Here is a 19,954-nt window from a genome sequence, read left to right as displayed (position 1 = left end):
TTAGAATAATGACTAAGCGTCTCTGTTGAAATTCATGCATCTCTGGCCCGCACCTGAACATCCCATCAAAAATATGGACAAGATAATTAATTGTATTACATTCCTTCACAGATGGAGTATATCACCCTTTTCTACCCAAATCTCTTAACTGTTTCTAAAAACTGACAATTCAACAATCACATCAAGGGAGCGTTTGGACATCTAGATTGGATTGCAATAACTCAATTGAATGACAGGTAAAGACAGGAGTGGGTCTGTTTTAATTCATCGTGACGACCAACCCCTAATAACAGTTCCATGCATTTCGAGTTGGACTTGAAATTATCTGAATAGCTATTTATTAATGGACTTGGGCTAATCCCACTTGAGCCATTTTCACCTAATTGAATTGAAATATTGCAATTCAATTCAATTGGGCATCCAAACATGCCTCAGTTTCAACATCCAAATATATATATATATGGAATGCAGCACCTTCATGCTACAAATCCATTGTGAAAGAATAGAATCAAGACCTCTGACGGCACGGATGGTATCAAGAAGCCTTTCCTTTCTTCATTGTCCAAAACGCGGCAAAGTAATGAGTCTGCAATTAAAGGCATATCCATGAGAAGAATGTTTGTCAATGGAAGACTACAATCTAGCATCATCCATATGTAAGTTGGCCCACTGTAGATAACCGGCCCAATAATCAGGTCAACTAATGAGGCCGGCTAATTCGTGTACCAAAACAGATGGACCGTTAAAAATAATGGCCTGCACTAGATTACCTCATATTGGTATATGGAAGGCATGGCTTTTGTCCACCTGACTTTATTGAGAATGGGTAGACTCCTATGTTAGTTATGCACTACTAAAAATGTGGTGGTGATTCATCCTCTCTCATCTGGCACTGATGCAGCTATCCAGCCCATCAAAATTGTGGAACGATCCATTTATGGCTACCAAATGGACGGTTAAACTAAAATAGTTTTCATGTCTACATTTGAAGAGTCACCGACATTTTTTTTTTTTTTTTTTCCCAGAAGGATGTCACCACCATTTCTTAAATGGTGTAAAACTAAAACCAGTTCTAGCTTAATTCATCCACCTGTGGAGCTTGGTTGGCGGCGCTGCCCCCCGTACCTATGCAAGTTACACCAGTGTTTTCAAAGTAACTGCCCTTGGTCCCCACTCAGTACGCACATGTGGCCTACCCAATAAGTGGACCAGCATGATTTCTAGGCCTGTTCACCACATTCTACTCCAATCAATGGTAAGGATCATCTGTTCAGGGCGATTTTTGAGCTGTGGTCCATCATGGTAGCATGAAGCAGATGGGTGGTTCCAATCATCCGACCATCTTCCGTGGGTGGCTATCATGGGCCGACACATACTGGACGTACATGAGCTAACTCTTTTTCTAAACATTTTCGGATGCTGTGGAAGTGTTTAACATGGGTAAGATGCTAATTTCCAAAATCAGAAATTAATGAAATTAAAAATTCTGCCTCAAACCTTTTCTCGGGAAGCCTCATGAGCAAAACGGATGGCCGTTCTTGCAACCAAAGAAGATGCGGCCGACTCATGCATGAATTGAAGGACTGTCAATGGCCTGTTTCAGGCCAGACAACCAGGTCTCGGTTTCACTAAGCCTGGCATTAACGGGACTGGACAAAGGGGCTCAGGCCGGGACTTGACAAGAGAAGCTGTTGAAAATATGCCTAGGCCCAGACCTGAAAATAAGCTCAAGGCTCAGACATGGACCTAAAATCATGGACCTTCAGTGGCTGGATTGTTTGGAAGTAATCCACACTCAATTGAATTTGTCGGTTGGGTCACTTTGTTTTCAACTTTGCAAGCATTTGAGGTGGCTCATAGAAGAAAATTCGATTAGGCAGGCCATTGTTTTCCTGCCTTTCTTTCCCGATAATAATGATTTCACTTGTTTCAACTAGGAGTTGAAATGGGATGAGTGTGAATCGGTGGAGAAAAGCTTTCCATCTGCCCATGTTCCCCAAGGCATTCCAGACATGCTAAAAGAAGGATCTTTTACGAGACTTAATTCACTGCTTATCTACAAGGAAAAAAGGCTTGCCTGCATCATAGATCGAAGGTTTGCTGTGTAAGTTGTCTCAATGGTCTTCTCCATCTGTCATTCATGACATGAGAAAAAGAAAAAAGGAAAAAAACCCGTTATGCATGGATATTTGTATTCCATTGATGCTAATATTGGATAAGATAAATCATAGTTACCTCCAATTTAAATCCATTATCAAAAGCAACCTTCTTCACATCTTCCAAACTGAGTTCAATGGACATCTCCTGAGAGAAAAGCACCAACTCCATAAACAGTATCATAATATCCATTCCAGCCCATGGAAAAAGGGAAGAGAGATTAGAAAAATGCTTACATCTTCCGGGCCATACGTATCTGCGAAATGATAAAGTAGGGGCCCCAAGTTTATCCATACCTGCCAACCAAACATACTAAGCCATATTATGAAGGGAAATGATATTCACACCCTATATTTTTTTAATGCGTACACCCTTTTTCTACTTTCGGTGTTAGAATCATGTGAAAAGTCATACAAAAGTATGTAGTATAATATTGAAAGTGGGAAAGGGGAGTATACGTCAAAATGAGAGGATGTAATGTCAATTTAATTCAGAATAGGAATAAATCAAGACCAACCAGAGAACTTACTCCTCCATCTTTGAGAATCCTTGATATGATTTCAATGTATTCGACAATGTTATGTGCTGTATCAAGGAAGAAACAAGTCACCACAGCATCCCAAGCTCCTGCAAGAACAGCAAACAGTAAAAATATGCAGTTTGACCAGAGTGGTAGGAGAGATGGATCTATGGGTGCGTTTAGATATGCGGAAATGGAAATCCTTTTCCACTGAAAAAACAGTTGGGCTGTTTGGATACATGGATTCCACAATGTAATCTAACACTTATCCATAATCCAGATTGTCTAGCACAAGAAACTAGGTGACTATTGTCAAATGAATCTGAGGATTCCACTTGCTATCAAAACAGGACCCCTAAATATGGAATCCATTTTCCAACAGTGTTCATAGAAATAATTACTGGATAATCATTGTCTTTTCTTTTTCCATATTTTTCCCTTGGAATCCTCGTATCCAAAAACACAAGGAAAAACACTGCGGAAGAAAGTTGCATTACCACAAACATGACTATTCCTAGAGGAATTGTAGGTATTGAGGAGGTGGAAATGCAACGGAAAATAAGCTTAGGTCCACATTCAACAGAAAAAAGAGGCCAAAATGTAAACTATTCGGATCTTCCAATGGGGGTGGGACGGAGGGAAGATTTTGTCATAATTAAATTACGAGCCTTACAGACTGAAGGGTTCGGAGGGCATGTGTATTATTTTAGAAGTTGGGTAAGGGGACTAAAGAAAGTGCTGCTAAGGATGGAAAATGGGAATGTTGTCAGGCAGATGATATACCAATAGAGGGGTGAAAGATAAGATCCTGGATGAAATCAGACGAGTCTGGCTAATTACTCTTTTCAACAAAATTTCACAGAACAATGGAGATGCAGAAAGTTGCATCAATGGGGAAATGGAACAAAGAATAAGACAAGAAACAGGGACATTAGACAATAAATTTGGCTTCATTGCTAGATAGATTGACACTCAAGCTATTTTCCTACTTAGACAATTGATTGAGAAGTATAAAGAGAAGAAGACAAATCACCACATGATTTTTACAGATCTAGAGAAAGCAAATCAAACTCACCGCTAGAAATTGAATCCATTGGAATCCATTTCTCAATAATATCTTGGGTAATAATCATCAAATAATGATTATGAAAAATAATTCATCTAATAATAGTTACAAATTCCTCTTCTTCTTTTTTTCCCGTGGATTTCCGCTTATCAAAACAGGCCCTAATGGATATTTTGCTGTAAGAATTCCTGCTTCCACTGCGTTCTCTTAGCTATTACTATGACCCACACCATAAAAGAAAGACATACCATGTTGGCTTAGGTCATTATAGACTTCCACAAAGTCGCCACCACACATGGAAAAGCCTTCAGTAATTCCTGCACTGTTTGCAAAATCTAGTCAACAATCACCAATAGAGCAGAGAAGGAAACATGTTGTGTACATGAAACATTCAAAACTTGTATGCATACATACATGCAGATAACTATATATTCGCACTTTATGGCCTATAACCCATGTTTATCGAGTAAAATTGTAAAAACCAAACTCAAATAGGGAATAAATCACAAGTCATAACATCATGCGAATTGCAATATTGATTAATATTGATTAGATTAGTAGAAGGGAGCCACTTTTTTTTTTTGAATGGTCAATGGTTATACACACACTCTCTCACACCCACACACACAACATGGGTTCTTGAACCCATGACCTCAGAGTCGAAACGCACTATTTAAAAGTCACCTTTTTCGATAAGCACATCCGTTTTTCTAATTTTAGAAATGAAACAATACAAATCAAACAGGTGATTGGGAATGCCAGTTACCTAGTCAAAAACCTAGCATGAAATAAGAAAATTACAAAGAAGACACGAACCAACAAACCATGCCCAAAATATATTTCTGTAGTTCAGCACTTTCACAATTTCGCATTTTTTGCATACCATTTAAAAGATGCATATCCATACGAGCTACACAAACCTGAATATGTACATAGGATTATACATGGTCAGTTGAAATTTATTTTTCATCACAAGAAAAAAATTAGTATCTAGAATTGATTTTTTTTTTAAAACACTTTCTTTGCCCAAGCAGTAGTGCAATGCAAGAACGGCAATTGAGAGCCCCAGTAGCAAGCTATTGTGGTGAGACCTCCAACACAAGAAATATCATGTGGCCCAATGGCCCACATATCAGATATTAAACTGATATCAACAGATTTTCTTTGAACACTTTTTCAAACATTAGAATGTGTTGAATCATAGAATTTGTTAACATCCATATAGTTACGAAATGGTTGTTCCATACTTAAGCATCATCATCGAATCCTTTCTCCAAGTAATTTGGGGTCGCTTTTAAAAGGTAGATTGACAATCAACTTTGCTCTTTTAGTGGGGCTCTGGAACCATTGTGGCAGAGGCTCAAATTGACAACCCTCGCATGCCCACACAACACCACCCAATACTGACCCCCACCAAATAACACACGAACCAACTCAAAGGGCAAGTGAGCAAAGGAGGCTCAGACAGTTGTCAGACACACATGCACATATGAAATTCCTGCTCATCGGGTAATTAACACAACCACCAAAGTGCAAGCTGCACATGTACCACCATTGGACCAAAAGTGGGAAAGACATGCTCAAGTAGGTGTACCACACATGTACCCCCCATAAGCTTTTTTTCAACTCTTTCGATAAACACCTCTCAAAGCCACTTGGCTGGTTTACCAAAACAAAGTAGAACACTCAAGTAGGAGGACAGGAAATTGCCAATCTTGCATCCAAAAACATTTCTCATTGTAACCACTAAATCCACTGCAAGACAAATGCAGTGCATCTCGCTTTCACTAAGATTGACTTTCTGTGTTGATACTTATCTCACGCGCACACACACACACACACACACACACACTATATATATATATATATAAAATCACCTTTCTGAGATCAGCCACCTGTTCCTTTTTTGTGTTGCAAAAGAATTTGAAACATCTGCACATTGAAGACGACCAACTTGGGGACAGTTCCAGCTACACAATAACACCCTAATCAAATCTCTGCTGAGCAAGGTATTAAAAACGGTTACGTAATGTCAACAATGGGAGCCATTACGTGTTCCAGGGCCATAATGACCATTATAGAAAAAATGGCCAGTCACAGATCATAATGGCCCTTACAGGCCCATAGCAGTTTGTTATAGGGGTGATACAGTTTTTTCATTCTTTTTTCTTAAATGTTTGTAATGGCTGTTAAGACCCGTATCGTAATGGTAATTGCAGTGAATGTTACGGCCACCGTAACCGTTATTGAATACCTTTCCTCTGAGGCCATCCCATTATGCCAAGAGCTTCCACTAGCGCAACAAACAGGATGGTAGAAGAGAATCTTCCTGCCAAATCCCTCTTTGACTCCCAAAAAAAAAAAAACCTTTGGGAGATCCATCGAGAATGAGAAAAGTATATGAGCTGAAGAGATATGCCACTACTTCAAATAGAACCCAACCTAGGAAGCATGTATTGTGAAAAATCCCACTCCTGACTCCACAGTCATAAGCTTTCTGCATGTCCAGCTTGCAAACAAGGCTCAGCTTCCCCTGTCTTGATCAATGCATTCACACGCAATCAACTGCCTATTGATAAGCTATAGATAACCCCACCAAGAACCCTCCTAAACCTGGTTGCCAGAATTTCCTATGGCTACTTATCAGGCCTTAATATCGGTCTAAAATCTTTCAAACAGACTGCACCATCTTTCTTAAGAATAGGGGCAATCAAGGAGGCACACGAGTCCACAGATAAACTACCCTATTATAAAATTCAGCTACGATAACCCCACCAAGAACCTTCCTATGATAACCCCACAATCCAGCTTGCAAAAAAAAAAAAAAGGCTCAGCTTCCCCTCTGTCTCGAATCAATGCATTCACACGCAATCAGCTGCCTATTGATAAGCTAAAGATACGAAGAACCTTCCTAAACCTGGTTGCCAGAAACCTGGTTGCCAGAATTTCTCATGGTTAATGATCAGGCCTTATCGGTCTAAAATCTTTCAAACGGACTGCACCATCTTTCTTAAGAATAGGGGCAATGAAGGAGCCACACAAGTCCTTAGCTAAACTGCCCCTATTATAAAATTCAACTTTGAACTTGATGAGGACATCCAAGCACCAGTCAGAGTATACCAGAGGAAGAGAGCTCCCATTTCTGTATGGCTAGGTGATGCATATATGGGGCCCCGTGGGATCAATTCGAGTGTCTGGCCTGTTAAAGAGCTCACATGCATGATTATGCATCTTTGAAGGCCCCACACTGGGAAGAAGCATGTGGGTTACTTACTTCGACCATTTGGACCGTTGGATTTCGACCGTGGACCATTCCGACCGTTGGATCATCGTCATTGGACATCTTGATTGTGAACCCCACAGGCCACGAAATAGTTTAGCTTATTTAGTTGTTTATATGTTTGTTATTTTTTTAGTTTAGCTTATATTTTTGCTGAGTTTAAGGAGTTAGGAACAAATTTTATTTTATTGAGCGTCCTTATGCGAAACTTTTTATCTAAGAGAGTCTTTTTGTAAAAAAAAAAAAATCTTTTCTGGGACTATATAAGGCTTGGACGTCCATACCCTAGCCCATTATTGCATATGGAGAAAAAAAAAAATTTCTCTCTTTGCATTGTGATGAAGTAAAACCTCTTGTGATTGGCGTAGTGTGAAGCCATGGAGTGATTCCATCTTCTCTCTCTCTCTCTCTCTCTCTCTCTCTCTCTCTCTCTCTCATCTTCTTCTTTCAAGTTAATATCTACACTTTTCTTTCCTTTCTTTTCTTTTTCTCCTTCGACTTTCCTCAATCTCTCTCAATCATTTCTACTCCTTTATTTTCTTTGTTTTCCTTAAAACTCATCCCCAATCTCCTCTAAAACCCATCTAAACCTAGGCTTATACCGTACTACCGTACGGACCTTCACACATGATCGTACTATAGTATGGACAAGATCGTACGACTAACCCATCTCCTCCCTATTTCATTCTTAGATCCTTGCGTCTCTCTCTCTCTCTCGAAAATCCATAACCCTAATCCTAAAACCCTCGAGTCCAATCCTAGAATCTAGATTTCCCAAAACCCTAATAGTAAACCCTAACCCTAAATAGTCCTAAATCTCAAAGCCCTAAAATCCCAAATCCCAAACCTAGTTTCCTAAAATCCTAACCCTAAATCCCTAAAACCTTAAAACCCTAAAAGTCAAAATCCCTAAATCCCAAAACCCTAGTTCTTCAACCCTTTAACAAACCAAGAGATTCCCTTTAGAATTAGATCAATTCCTATGCTAGATGGAAGTCCTACCTTCCATAGGTCCTATGAAATCATGTTTTATAAGATCTAACTAACGGGTTGTAATTTAGTCTTGAATCTAAGCATAGTTAAATACTTGAATTCATTAAGCTTGTGATTGATTAGCATTATTTTGTGCTTTAAATTATTCTAGTTAATCTGTTGATGATCTCATTACATCATTTTAGGCTAAGCCACCTATCATGCATTAGAACTCCACCAAATTTCACCACCTCTCAAAATGTTAGCAAACAACACGAGCCTTATTACACCCCAGGCTAAGAACTGCTTCGTGAATCTTGTTCACTTAGATGAGGCGCGCTCCACCTAATTTGCCCCCCCCCTGTTGATCTTAGATTATCCAGACTGGGGATATATGCATTTACATTAAAGTCTCCGAGTATAATGCTACAAAGAGTAATGCGTATGTTTGTATGCATGTATGCATTTGTGTGTGAAATGCTAACTTCCACCTTCATGGGACATTACCAATGTCTCCAAAGTTTTTAATTGACACGTGGGACTGTCAATCATCAATCCAATATGTCCATCCATTTGCACCTCTAGGGGCAAGCCATTCCTAAAATCATCACACTAATGGGATGATCCTAATCAGGGTGTGCCGAATCGGTTACGTATCGGCCGTATCGGCCGATACGTAACGGTAACGGTGCGAACCGTTACCCGTTTCGGGGCCGTATCGGCCGATACGATTTTTTGTACCCGTATCGGCCGATACGGGCCCGTTACGGGGTGTAACGGCCGTAACGGGCCGTTACGGGCCCGAAACGATAACTTTTTTTTTTTTCATTTTTAGCTCGTTTTTTGCTGTTTTTTTGAAATCTTTTGTTTCCAAACTGTTTTTCACTCCTTCTACTACTAATTTCGACCAACCTTAGCTAGGTATTTGAGATAAAAACACATTATATCACAAATTTTTTTGAATCAAAGCTCGGTGGGCCATTTTTCAGAAATTCGTCAAAAATAGGTATTTATACTTTTTTTAATATGTTTTGCTGTTTTAATCATGTCATATGATGTGTTAATCATAGTAGAACATGTTAATGTACATTTTACAGATTTGGGGTGCCATTTAATAATTTTTTAATATTTTTTTCTATTTACGCATGAATTTTGGCCCCTTTTTTTAAAATTCGAAAAATCAAATTTTAATGGTTGTTTTGCTGTTTTAATCATGCCATTTGATGTGTTAATCATAGTAGAACATGTTAATGTGCATTTTACAGATTTGGGGTGCCATTTTATATTTTTTAATATTTTTTTCTATTTACGCATTTATTTTGGCCCTTTTTTTGAAAATTCGAAAAATCATTTTTTAATGATTCTTTTGCTGTTTTAATGACATCATATGATGTGTTAATCATAGTAGAACATGTTAATGTGCATTTTACAGATTTGGGGTGCCATTTTATATATTTTTAATATTTTTTTCTATTTACGCATTTATTTAGGCCCTTTTTTGAAAATTCGAAAAATCATTTTTAATGATTCTTTTGCTGTTTTAATGACATCATATGATGTGTTAATCATAGTAGAACATGTTAATGTGCATTTTACAGATTTGGGGTGCCATTTTATATATTTTTATATTTTTTTATATTTACGCATTTTTTTTGGCCCTTTTTTTGAAAATTCGAAAAATCATTTTTTAATGATTCTTTTGCTGTTTTAATGACATCATATGATGTGTTAATCATAGTAGAACATGTTAATGTGCATTTTACAGATTTGGGGTGCCATTTTATATTTTTTTTTATATTTTTTTCTATTTACGCATTTATTTCGGCCCTTTTTTTGAAAATTCGAAAAATCATTTTTTAATGATTCTTTTGCTGTTTTAATGATGTCATATGATGTGTTAATCATAGTAGAACATGTTAATGTGCAATTTACATATTTGGGGTGCCATTTTATATTTTTTTAATATTTTTTTCTATTTACGCATTTATTTCGGCCCTTTTTTTGAAAATTCGAAAAATCATTTTTTAATGATTCTTTTGCTGTTTTAATGATGTCATATGATGTGTTAATCATAGTAGAACATGTTAATGTGCATTTTACATATTTGGGGTGCCATTTTATATTTTTTTCTATTTACGCATGAATTTTGGCCCTCAAAAATAATTGCAAACACCTAAATGTAAGATATTTTCATATTACATTCATTCTAATATATCTATCATTGATAGTAGATAGTTAGAAAATTAAATATATGAATTTTGTAGTCAAATTCAGGTTATCTGGTTCATAAATTCATCAGATAGTCCGATACAACTTCTCACCAAAGAGTGGACCGTTACACCACCATAAACATGTTCCAATTTATAAATGAATGCATATTTGGAATGCTTAGAATATTCCGGATTTAATCCATATTTTTTCATATTTTTTTGACAAAAAAAATTTTTTGCACCGTTACGGGCCGTTACGCCCCCGTATCACCGTTACGCCCCCGTATCCGTATCGGTTTTGGAGGTCACCGTTACGCCAACCGATACCGATACGGGATACCTTGATCCTAATCCTTTGAGCGCAGACTATTTTGTTACAACCATGTACTCAACAAACCATAGATCAAATAACTATGTGAAAATCACATTGGTCAAATGATCCAATCCATCCATGATTACACGTTATTTTTTGTAGCCATCTTTTTCCTTAGCCATAGATAGGATGGATAGGATTAACTAACAAAAGTGATCCTGCACAATCATCGGAAATCCATAATGGGCCCTAATAAATACATGGATCAGATCGTTTACTAGGAATTTAGGACTATTTTTGTGTAGACGATCTTGACCATCAATATTAAATGTTATTGATCAAATGGTCAAGATTTTCCAATCAGTGAGTTGTCGGCATGGTATCCCATGCATGGTTGGACTTGATGAAGAGTCTAGGTTAATGATTGGACTGTCTAAGCGTCTCATGCTATTGATCAAATTAGTGGGCCCACTTTTGTGGGCCACCCGAGGCTTGAAAATGCCTCATTTTTGGGTGAGCTTATTACAATGATGGTTTGACATGTCAATGTATGGCATTTGGGAATATTTAAAGCCGATTTACTTAATCAAATTCATTGTCCTGTGAATATATAGTATTTCCTCCTTGGTCAAAATCCAGGTTACCAAACACAATTTTGTATTCCAAATCTAGGTTGCCAAATACAATTTTTGTATTCCATTGGATTCTACATCCAGGCTGCCAAACACAACTAAATAATCGAATTGACCTCTTCTTCTTCTTCTTCTTCTTCTTCTTTTTTTTGGGGGTGGGGGGGTATTTTGATTTGGATTCAATAGCATTCCAAATCCACGCTGCCAAGGCAAGGTCCAAAAGGACGTGGGTAGAGGTAGTATGAAAAAACTTCATGACCTATGGTCTAACTAAAGTTATGGCCCTTGATAGAGTGGAATGGTGGAAAATGATTCATGTCGCCAATCCTAATTAGTTGGGACAAACCTTAGATAATGATGAACCCAAAGCACTTATTTGGAATCATAAGCAATCCAATGTAGGACCTAGTGAATAGATGTTTCAAGATGATGATTGGTCCTATTTTATTTCTCTGCTCAATATTGACTATCCATTTTTCATGCTATTGATAGGGTGGTTAGAATATGATCAGCATGATTTTTGCACAATGGCTTGCACCTAGTGGTAAAAGGGAATGGACCATCCGGCTTGACGATTAGTTGTGCCATGGGTCAATTAAAAGATGTTGCTAACATTCCCAATAAGGTGAGTACATACATACATCCCTGGATGCATGCACATCCATCCATGCAGGATGCAAACATAAATACATACATACAGGCATGCAAACACATGCAGATATTCATTCATCTTTTTCTTTCTGGGTTTTTTAGAGAGAGAGAGAGAGAGAGAGAGAGAGAGAGAGAGAGAGAGAGAGAGTCACAAGCACGGTGCATGCAAAAGAGAACTTGCATAGCATAAAATAAGTACCTAGCTGGATGAATATCTGGAAACTTAATAGGCCGAAACTGGTCATCGTCTGAAAGAGAGTTGCAGTTGCTGTGGATCCAAGGATATATTGTCCACTCCCCAGCAGTCTGTGTACTATTAGAATGACAGAAACCCAAGATATGCAGTAAAAATGAGTCTATGAAAAAAAGTGTAGCTAATCACACACAACTCTATGAATGGACATACTAGCCAGCTTGGCACGAGCATGGGACATTGGAGACGTGAATTGGGTGGGGGTCCCTCTGAGCAGATGACCTGGACCAAGGCTCAAGCCTGTCTACGCATCAGCCGGATCACACAGGTACGATGGAATGTGTGCAGCCCACCTGATGGATTGGCTAGCCAGCTTTTTGGACCAGGTCACCTACAATGTGAGCCCACTGGATGCATGGCTAGGATTTTATTTTATTTTATTTTTGAGAGATGATGCAGGGCTAGGATATCCTACGAATGCACCAAGTTGGCAAGTCTGGACACCTGTAGCGGTGCTTGCAGGCTCAGTAAAGCCCTGGTGTAGTAAAGAAAGAAATTGTGGTGAATTTCTTACTGGTTAAGAATAAAACTTGAGCAGATCATCATGTAATAAGAGAACTCATTTCCTTGGCTTGCAAAACCTGCTCAGGAAAATTTTAAATGGTCATCACCCAGACTAAAAAAAAGCAGGTGTAGCAGTTTGTAGTCGTTCGTCACTCCATACATACCAAGACAGGAAATGTCCAAAGCCAGCCTCCCAAGTCCAGCCCCAGGGACTAAACAGCATGGAGGTCTGTTACAAAATACTGAGATTTTAGTTAATTAGAACAATTTCTCAAAGATGTATACCAATGTTTTTTGTAGCAGTAAAGAAAATGTTGTAGTCCAAATCCTTCAGGGAAGTTATGCCAAGCCCATGCATGTATGCCTACCAGCCCAGACACATGCTGCCATGTATGCCAACTGGCACACGTTCGAGATCCAAGTGGTCCATTAGGTGGGCCCCACTGTGCAGAGTACTGGCACAAATTAGGCTAAGAACACGTGTTTGTAGGATGTGGACCAGTGTCCAAATTTTTTGGCCATCCCTTTTTACATAACGTGGACCCACCTATGGACCACTTAGTTTCAGTCCACGGCATCTAAACTTGGCAGCCAGTGCCAACCTGATGAATGTATTGGATCTCATGCATATGCCAACATCAGGTAAGCTTAAAGAACGTACCAAAATAGCTGGAAGGCTAGGTTTGAGAATAAAATATAAATAAAATAAAATAAAACATGGATTGGACGAGTTTTTTTTCTTTTGAAGATTATGGATTGGACAAATGTTTAAAAGGATTAAATAATAGTTTAAAAGGATTAAATAGTAGCCCTTGATCATGTTAAAACAGATTCAAGGTAATTAAACTAGGTATTGGAGAGTCTAGAACACTAAATCATGACTCTGCAAAGATATTCAAAGAGAATATAAAGAAATCAATCAAAGAGATTTGAACTGTAGCATGAGAAAGATGGAAAATGTCAAATTGGATTCTTTCAAATTCCGCCCCAGTTACACTTCATCTGATCTAGTTCTTTATTTTATCTTTTTTGAAATTACGTGAAGAATAGTAATAACTGCTACACATGGGAACTAGAGCTGTCAAGTCGAGTCCTAGAATACCTGAACCCAGGCTGATCGGGTTCAGATCACATTTTTAACGGGACTAAGGTCCAACCAGGTTCAGGTACCCATCGGGTCTTTGAACCTTGGTTTCAAGTTGAGTTCTGGTTAAATGAGGGCATTTACATGGTCGGGCCCCCCTGATGGATGGATTACATTGCACACTTGAGTGCCATAGTGCCACCTCAACACATGCATGGTGTGTAAATTGACACTCTTTCATGCATGTGGCTTAAACCTCATTTCAATGCTGGAAAATTCAATAAAACCCTTGGACAGGTTTTTCATGACAACAAGAACAGACTCCCAGGACTTAGGTTTAGTGTGCGTCTATCTTCTTCTCCAAATGCCCTACTCAAGTAATTTCCAACATAATTAGACACATGTAACTAGCCCATACAAAAGCACTGAAATTGACATTTAACCAACATATGTATGTGGCAATAATGAGATTCCTGGATGGATATTTATCAGTCAATATTTTACTTTCACCAACACATTGTTCCTTACTCTACCTTTATCTTGCAGTCTTCTTTACACAACTTCTGCAACTCGGATGTAATCCATCCTAGACCCTCAATATTGAAGTCAATTTCAAGTTTACACTCACAAAAGAAAACTAACCACCAGGTCTATCACCATATGATATTCTAATAAGAAAGTGTTAGATCGAATTCTGCATCTTATGCTCTCCACATTGGCCATATGGTTTTGTTGGGAGGAAAATGTTGTTGAGGCCGCAAGTTCCACAAATAACTATGGTTACAAGAAATAGGCATTATATATGCACTACATTACCTTTTATTGGATAGGCCTTTAAGACCACAAATTCCAACAAATACTACTCTTAGTTAAACTGCTATATATTTTGTACGAGAAATTTACAGTTTTGCCCATTTGCCTTTTCTAGACATTGAAGAAAGAGATGCTTTGAGACATTCGGTTCTTCTCAAAATTGTTAAAGACTGTACACACCAGCTGAATGTGAACATGTCTTTGGTGCAATTCTATGTTGCTATGAATGATCTGTTGCTATGCCATTGGAGTTACAACTGAACAGATGGAATAGATGGCCGATATCTACCACATATTTCGCCATTTTGCCATAGTCCAGTGACACTAACAGTTGAAGCAATAAAATACATGAAAATATATGTTAATCATCCGGAGGTGGGTAATGCAGGGGCATTTTCACACCAGGCTCGAGTGGGGTTGCCTGTGGGATGCAGGGGCACACTCGGGGTGGGTGGCTCGTGTGAGGCGGGCCCCATCCGTGTGAAGCGGAACCCATGTGAAGTGGGGCCCACGAGGGGTTCAACCAAGGTCCTAACCCATGCAATGTGGGGCATGGGCTATGAGTTTAAGGGATTAATTCATCATGCTCTATCAGCTCGAGCTTTATAGCAAGTGGTTAATTGTCCTGCATCAAAGTGGTATCAGAGCGGGAGGTCTCGTGTTCGAGACTAATCACCGAGGGTGATTAATGCAGGGGCATTTTCACACCGGGCTTGAGTGGGGTCCCCTTTGGGATGCAAGGGCAGACTCGGGATGGGTGGCTTGTGTGAAGCGGGCCTCATCGTGTGAAGCGGGTGGCTCGTGTGGAGCAGAACCCATGTGAAGTGGGGCCCACGAGGGGGAGTTCGGCCGAGGTCCTAACCCATATGATGTGGGGCCTTGGGCTATGAGATGAGAGATTAATTCGCCATGATCTATCAGTTCGAGCTTTTAGAGCAAGTGGTTAATTGTCCTGCATCACGGGGCTTTGCAACTGCAACCCATGTCACAACCTTACATCAAAGTCTCTCCCTCGTTATCATTATAACTCTCTTAGTTGGCTCATAAGTCCCATAACTGACCTTATGGTCAAGAACACGAAGAGCTTTATTGAACATATGATCGACACAATGTACACCATAACGATATTACTACCAGGCATTCCAACGGAAAAGGCCTAGGTTGGGTCAGCATCAGCCTGAGACAGCCTGTTCAGCAATTTCCACATGTATATTGACAGCATGTAATACAAATAAATGCAACTACCCACGACAACCTAGAGTCTAGGCACAAACCTGATTGATGACAGGCCAGGCCCATGATGAGCCGGCCTGACCCATGGAAAGTTGGACACCCTTAATTATTTTAGCATTTTTTCTTAGAAAATTATAATAGCAACCATTGGTTATAGTGTACCTTGTCTTACACCGATTAGGGAATAGGCGATCAAGCTCTTCGAGAATAGGCTTATAGCACTGATCACGCTCTCTCTGTCCCTGTGGTAAAAGAAAATGACAAAAAGAACAAGAAACGAGCGTCAACCTTGAAGAAAGAGAATGCACATTATTGTCAGGAACAACATAAAACATTGAAGCCGAATTGAAAAGGATGATTACCTCTAGTGCCCAATCCCTCACTATATTCCTTATAATACATCGCACCTGACACAAGTCATCATCGTCGTCGTCATCTAAGCCACTCGTTAATAATAAAAAGTTTTTTTTTAAAAGTGCTTAAGCCTCTCAATGCATTGTTCTTGTAAGAACCACACATTTTCCACCATTTTCATGGCCACCCTCTGTACATAGTGCACATCAATTTGTATAGTCCAAAACATGGGCCCCATTGGGGATTGAGCACAGGACAATTCTAAAATCCAATTGGCTGCCATCAAATGGACGGGAAAAAAAGAGAGTCCGTGGTCCAAAATCCAAGGCCAAAATTAGAAGTGTGATTTCGGTTATGTTTCCATCCACAATGGAAACCATGATTGTCTGAATCAACATGAAAAATATGAATCTTCCTGTGAACTGAACCCATGTACTCAAAAGCCAAAACAACCACATTCCTGAAGAAAATAGAATATAAACAAACTACTTCATCAGCATTTTAGAAATGTGCAACTGCACAGTGGGACAACAGAATGCTGGCTTCATCAGGTCAAAACATTTCAAATTGTGAAACTCACAGGAAACTAATTACACAATTGCAGCCCGAGAAGGAAGCTGCACAGAGACATGGATTTGACCATCAGAACCTTAGGATTTAAGGGTAGAAATTGTTCTCTGCAGCAGTATGACGTCTCTGGACAGAGTGTCCTAATGAACCCATTCTCTACAAGTTTGCCCAATGCCCATGGTTTGGCGAACGAGACCATCTAACCCACAAGTCCCACTGTGGATAGGTGATGCCCACAATCACCCAGATTGGAAGCTCATAGACATCCGATATTTGGACTTTCTTCCAGAACATTATAGTTTTTTTTCCCTTCGACCATCCATAATCAAGGTTAGGATCTTCCAATCTGGGATATTTTGGGGGCATCTTTCAATAGGCATTCGTTGTAAGAAAAAGAAAGATTATCTCAGTTAAAACACAAACAAATGAAACAGATAAATTATGGAAAGTTTTGTGAAGTCTATTCATGGATGTCCTGTGATGAACCTCTTGGTATAGTTGACTCAATTTAAATACAAATTCATGAATCCATAGCATGTCTGCAGTTTTTATCCTCTTTTAATTCATTTGAAGATATTTTTATTTTCTTTCTCCTCCTTTTATTTTCTTTTTTCTCTCTTTTTTCATTTTTTTTTTTTTTTTTTTTTTTTTTTTTTTTTTTTGAGAAAAATGAAGCCCCCATCTCTCATAGCTATCATATCATCGATACATCCTGATATATCGTCGACACCAAAAAGTCAAAGTACTTCCTTTGGATTGGTGTGGGTGGCGTCTGTATTTTTTCTGCCTTTGGGCTTTCTTAATAATAAAAAAAATTATTACCCTTAAAAAATGATCGAATATGGGTGGGTGCAAAAAGGATAATAACCGATTGGCCCAACCCGATTTCAGGTCAGGTCAGGTTGGGTTGTCAAGGTCCTCGGATTGGGTTCAAGTTGGAAAAACGCCAACCCAATTTGAAATCAGGTTGGGGTTTGGGTTGAACAAATCTGGGTCAGGTTAGGTTGGGAGTAATCACATGTATTTGGTTCAGGTTGGGTTGGGCACTGCGGGTTGGAATTCGGGTTGGGTCGGGCTGTGGGATAGGTCCCATTGGGGTCAGGTCGGGCTGTGGTTGACCCTCAACCCGACCCAAGCCAGCCAAGTTGCACCCCTAATCTGAACTTCATGAGGATGGATGCTTCTTGAATGTATCATTTGCAAGAACTGAAGCTTCAATGTCATATTGCAGCCAGATGCCGATTCTTCCGAAATGGTTCTTTTACAGCTTTTGCATCTACATTCTAACGCTAGTTTTCTAGACATTTAGAAAGTGATCTGTATGGAAAAAGGCGGGCTTGAATCATGTCAGCAACTGATTTAGAAAGGGATTAGAAGTTGGCAACAGAAGCAATCCACATCAAGAAAATCAGAAAATGCAACAAAAACAGATGGTCTGCTCCATCATTGAGATCAAGAAAATCAAGATATTGATGGAAATTCAGTATGAAGAACCCTAACGGTTCCAGATTTTATGATTTTAATGAAGCATAGATTGGACTCATGAGATCCATGAAAGTGGGTTTGGATCTTCCTAAAGAATAGTCTCCTTCGCTTGGTCATAATTTTGTGATTTCTGGGGCAAGTAGACTTCTAAAATAGTGATCCAACCAGACTAACAGTGTTCAAAATGAAAAGAGCTGTAAATTAGATGTTTAGAACCAACAAAATCTTCACAATTCAAAGATAACAATTTGTGCAAAGACACAATACCTTGTCCACGTCGACTAGAGGAACATTCAGCTGTAATGACGGATCCAACCAATCTGGTGGTGGGGAGTTAACCTATATAATAATGGCAAATAAGACAAATCAACTCCAGACAAATATGATATCAAAATATCAAAAATTGTATCTAAAGAGTATTGCAAGCCTTTAAAAAAAACAAAAAAAAAACCAAAGAGTAGCAACAAGAGCATCACCATACACCCACAACGAACTTTGAGGACCATGCAACCACAATAAGATGATGATGACCACAACAACAACAAGAGTGAAATACACAGAAGAAAAATAAAGGATAAAAAATAATGATTATTAATCACTATTGTCAACACAACACATTCAGCAATGTGACATTTTGCATGTCATTAACCAATTATGATTCTCCAATAGTACCAGTACTTGAAATTCAGAATGGAAACTACACAAACAAAATGTTTCTATACGACCATATGATTGCTGATTCTTTTGAGATTGAAAAACAATTCACTACAAGAATTTACAGAACTAGGAAAAAAGAGAAATTGGCAACTTTCAAATAGGTTCTGTATGCCACGGGGCAACAACAGAATCTTCACATCCTTAAACTAGCCGTCTCTAGCTACAGACAGACCCATTTAATACGGACGATATTTTCTAAAAATCTCTGCATCTCTGATACCCATGTCAAAAGCATGTGCAGGAAAGAGATCAACACAGCCACTGCAGAAAACAATAATATTTACCTTTTATAATTTTATTTAGTAGTAAATGCAAACACATGCACACAAGCGTGTGAGCGCGCGGACACACGCACTATTAATATGTTTTTTAATGCATTTCTAGTTATATAGATACATTTTTCTGTATCCTGCGCCTATGACCGATCATGACAAAAAAAAAAAAAGGTCTCGAGTCCAACCAGTTGGACTATTAAGTTAAAGTCCACCCATTGGACAACTTCCAACCTTTCAAGTGTCTGACATCCAACCTGTCCAATAGATTGGCCCTGGCCCTATCATGAGGATCACCTTATACAAAAATTGGCCATATCCACTAATCAAGTGGACCACACATTTATTTTTCTATTTATCAATGGCTAGATATTGTTTTCCATGACATGACCCACCTGATGAGTAGATAGGGCCAATTTTTGCACTAGGTGATCCTCATATTGGGGACAACCTATTGGAAGGGTTAGATTTCACATGCACTTAGTAGGTTGGAAGCTATCCATTCCACTGGGTGGACTGTACCTTGTGATGCAACCAGTTGGACTTGAAATCTTCTCTTAAGAAATAACTGGCATTTACAAACTATAGTTTACAAAGCACTAATTTTCAATTGGGGCCCACTATTTATATGCAACCTTTTTGGTATATATGCCCAATGTTTTTTACTTTCTTTTATCAGAAAGTAAAGTTCATTAAGAAACAAAGCCCAGAGGCAAATGGCTACCCCATTACAACATCAACACCGACCAATCTCCAAGAAATACATCTGTCCTTTACCTGAAAATTCCTTTAATAATCTCTGCTCTTTTACTGTTGGTAATACAACGGTGCATGCTTGTTATGTTCGTCAAAAGAACAGTCCAAGCTC

The 19,954-nt window shown here is 38.8% G+C and overlaps 1 protein-coding gene and 1 non-coding gene across 11 annotated transcripts in view; both read right to left on the bottom strand.

Annotated features, from left to right (window-relative positions):
* LOC131220871 (uncharacterized) overlaps positions 1 to 19,954 on the bottom strand; it is a 30,968-nt gene continuing 11,014 nt past the window's right edge. For 8 of the 10 annotated variants that reach the window (XM_058215736.1, XM_058215735.1, XM_058215733.1 and 5 more), the window contains 12 exons: positions 18,365 to 18,436; positions 16,051 to 16,095; positions 15,851 to 15,930; positions 12,723 to 12,787; positions 12,569 to 12,635; positions 12,001 to 12,114; positions 3,992 to 4,065; positions 2,687 to 2,784; positions 2,394 to 2,453; positions 2,236 to 2,304; positions 2,078 to 2,131; positions 1 to 586 (listed from right to left, as the gene is read on the bottom strand). In XM_058215736.1, coding sequence (XP_058071719.1) covers positions 536 to 586; positions 2,078 to 2,131; positions 2,236 to 2,304; positions 2,394 to 2,453; positions 2,687 to 2,784; positions 3,992 to 4,065; positions 12,001 to 12,114; positions 12,569 to 12,635; positions 12,723 to 12,787; positions 15,851 to 15,930; positions 16,051 to 16,095; positions 18,365 to 18,436 — 849 coding nt within the window. In that variant the 3' untranslated portion in view covers positions 1 to 535. The remainder of the gene's footprint in view (positions 587 to 2,077; positions 2,132 to 2,235; positions 2,305 to 2,393; positions 2,454 to 2,686; positions 2,785 to 3,991; positions 4,066 to 12,000; positions 12,115 to 12,568; positions 12,636 to 12,722; positions 12,788 to 15,850; positions 15,931 to 16,050; positions 16,096 to 18,364; positions 18,437 to 19,954) is intronic. The other 2 variants (XM_058215734.1, XM_058215739.1) reach the window with 2 other exon arrangements.
* LOC131222011 (U2 spliceosomal RNA) lies at positions 4,759 to 4,946 on the bottom strand. The gene has a single exon (XR_009159721.1). It is a non-coding gene; the product is annotated as a U2 spliceosomal RNA (small nuclear RNA).

This window comes from Magnolia sinica, chromosome 12 (assembly GCF_029962835.1).
Source record: "Magnolia sinica isolate HGM2019 chromosome 12, MsV1, whole genome shotgun sequence".
NCBI classification, from domain to species: Eukaryota; Viridiplantae; Streptophyta; class Magnoliopsida; order Magnoliales; family Magnoliaceae; genus Magnolia; species Magnolia sinica.
The sequence above is the reverse complement of the archived record's forward strand: the minus strand, read 5'-3'. Positions and strand labels throughout refer to the sequence as shown.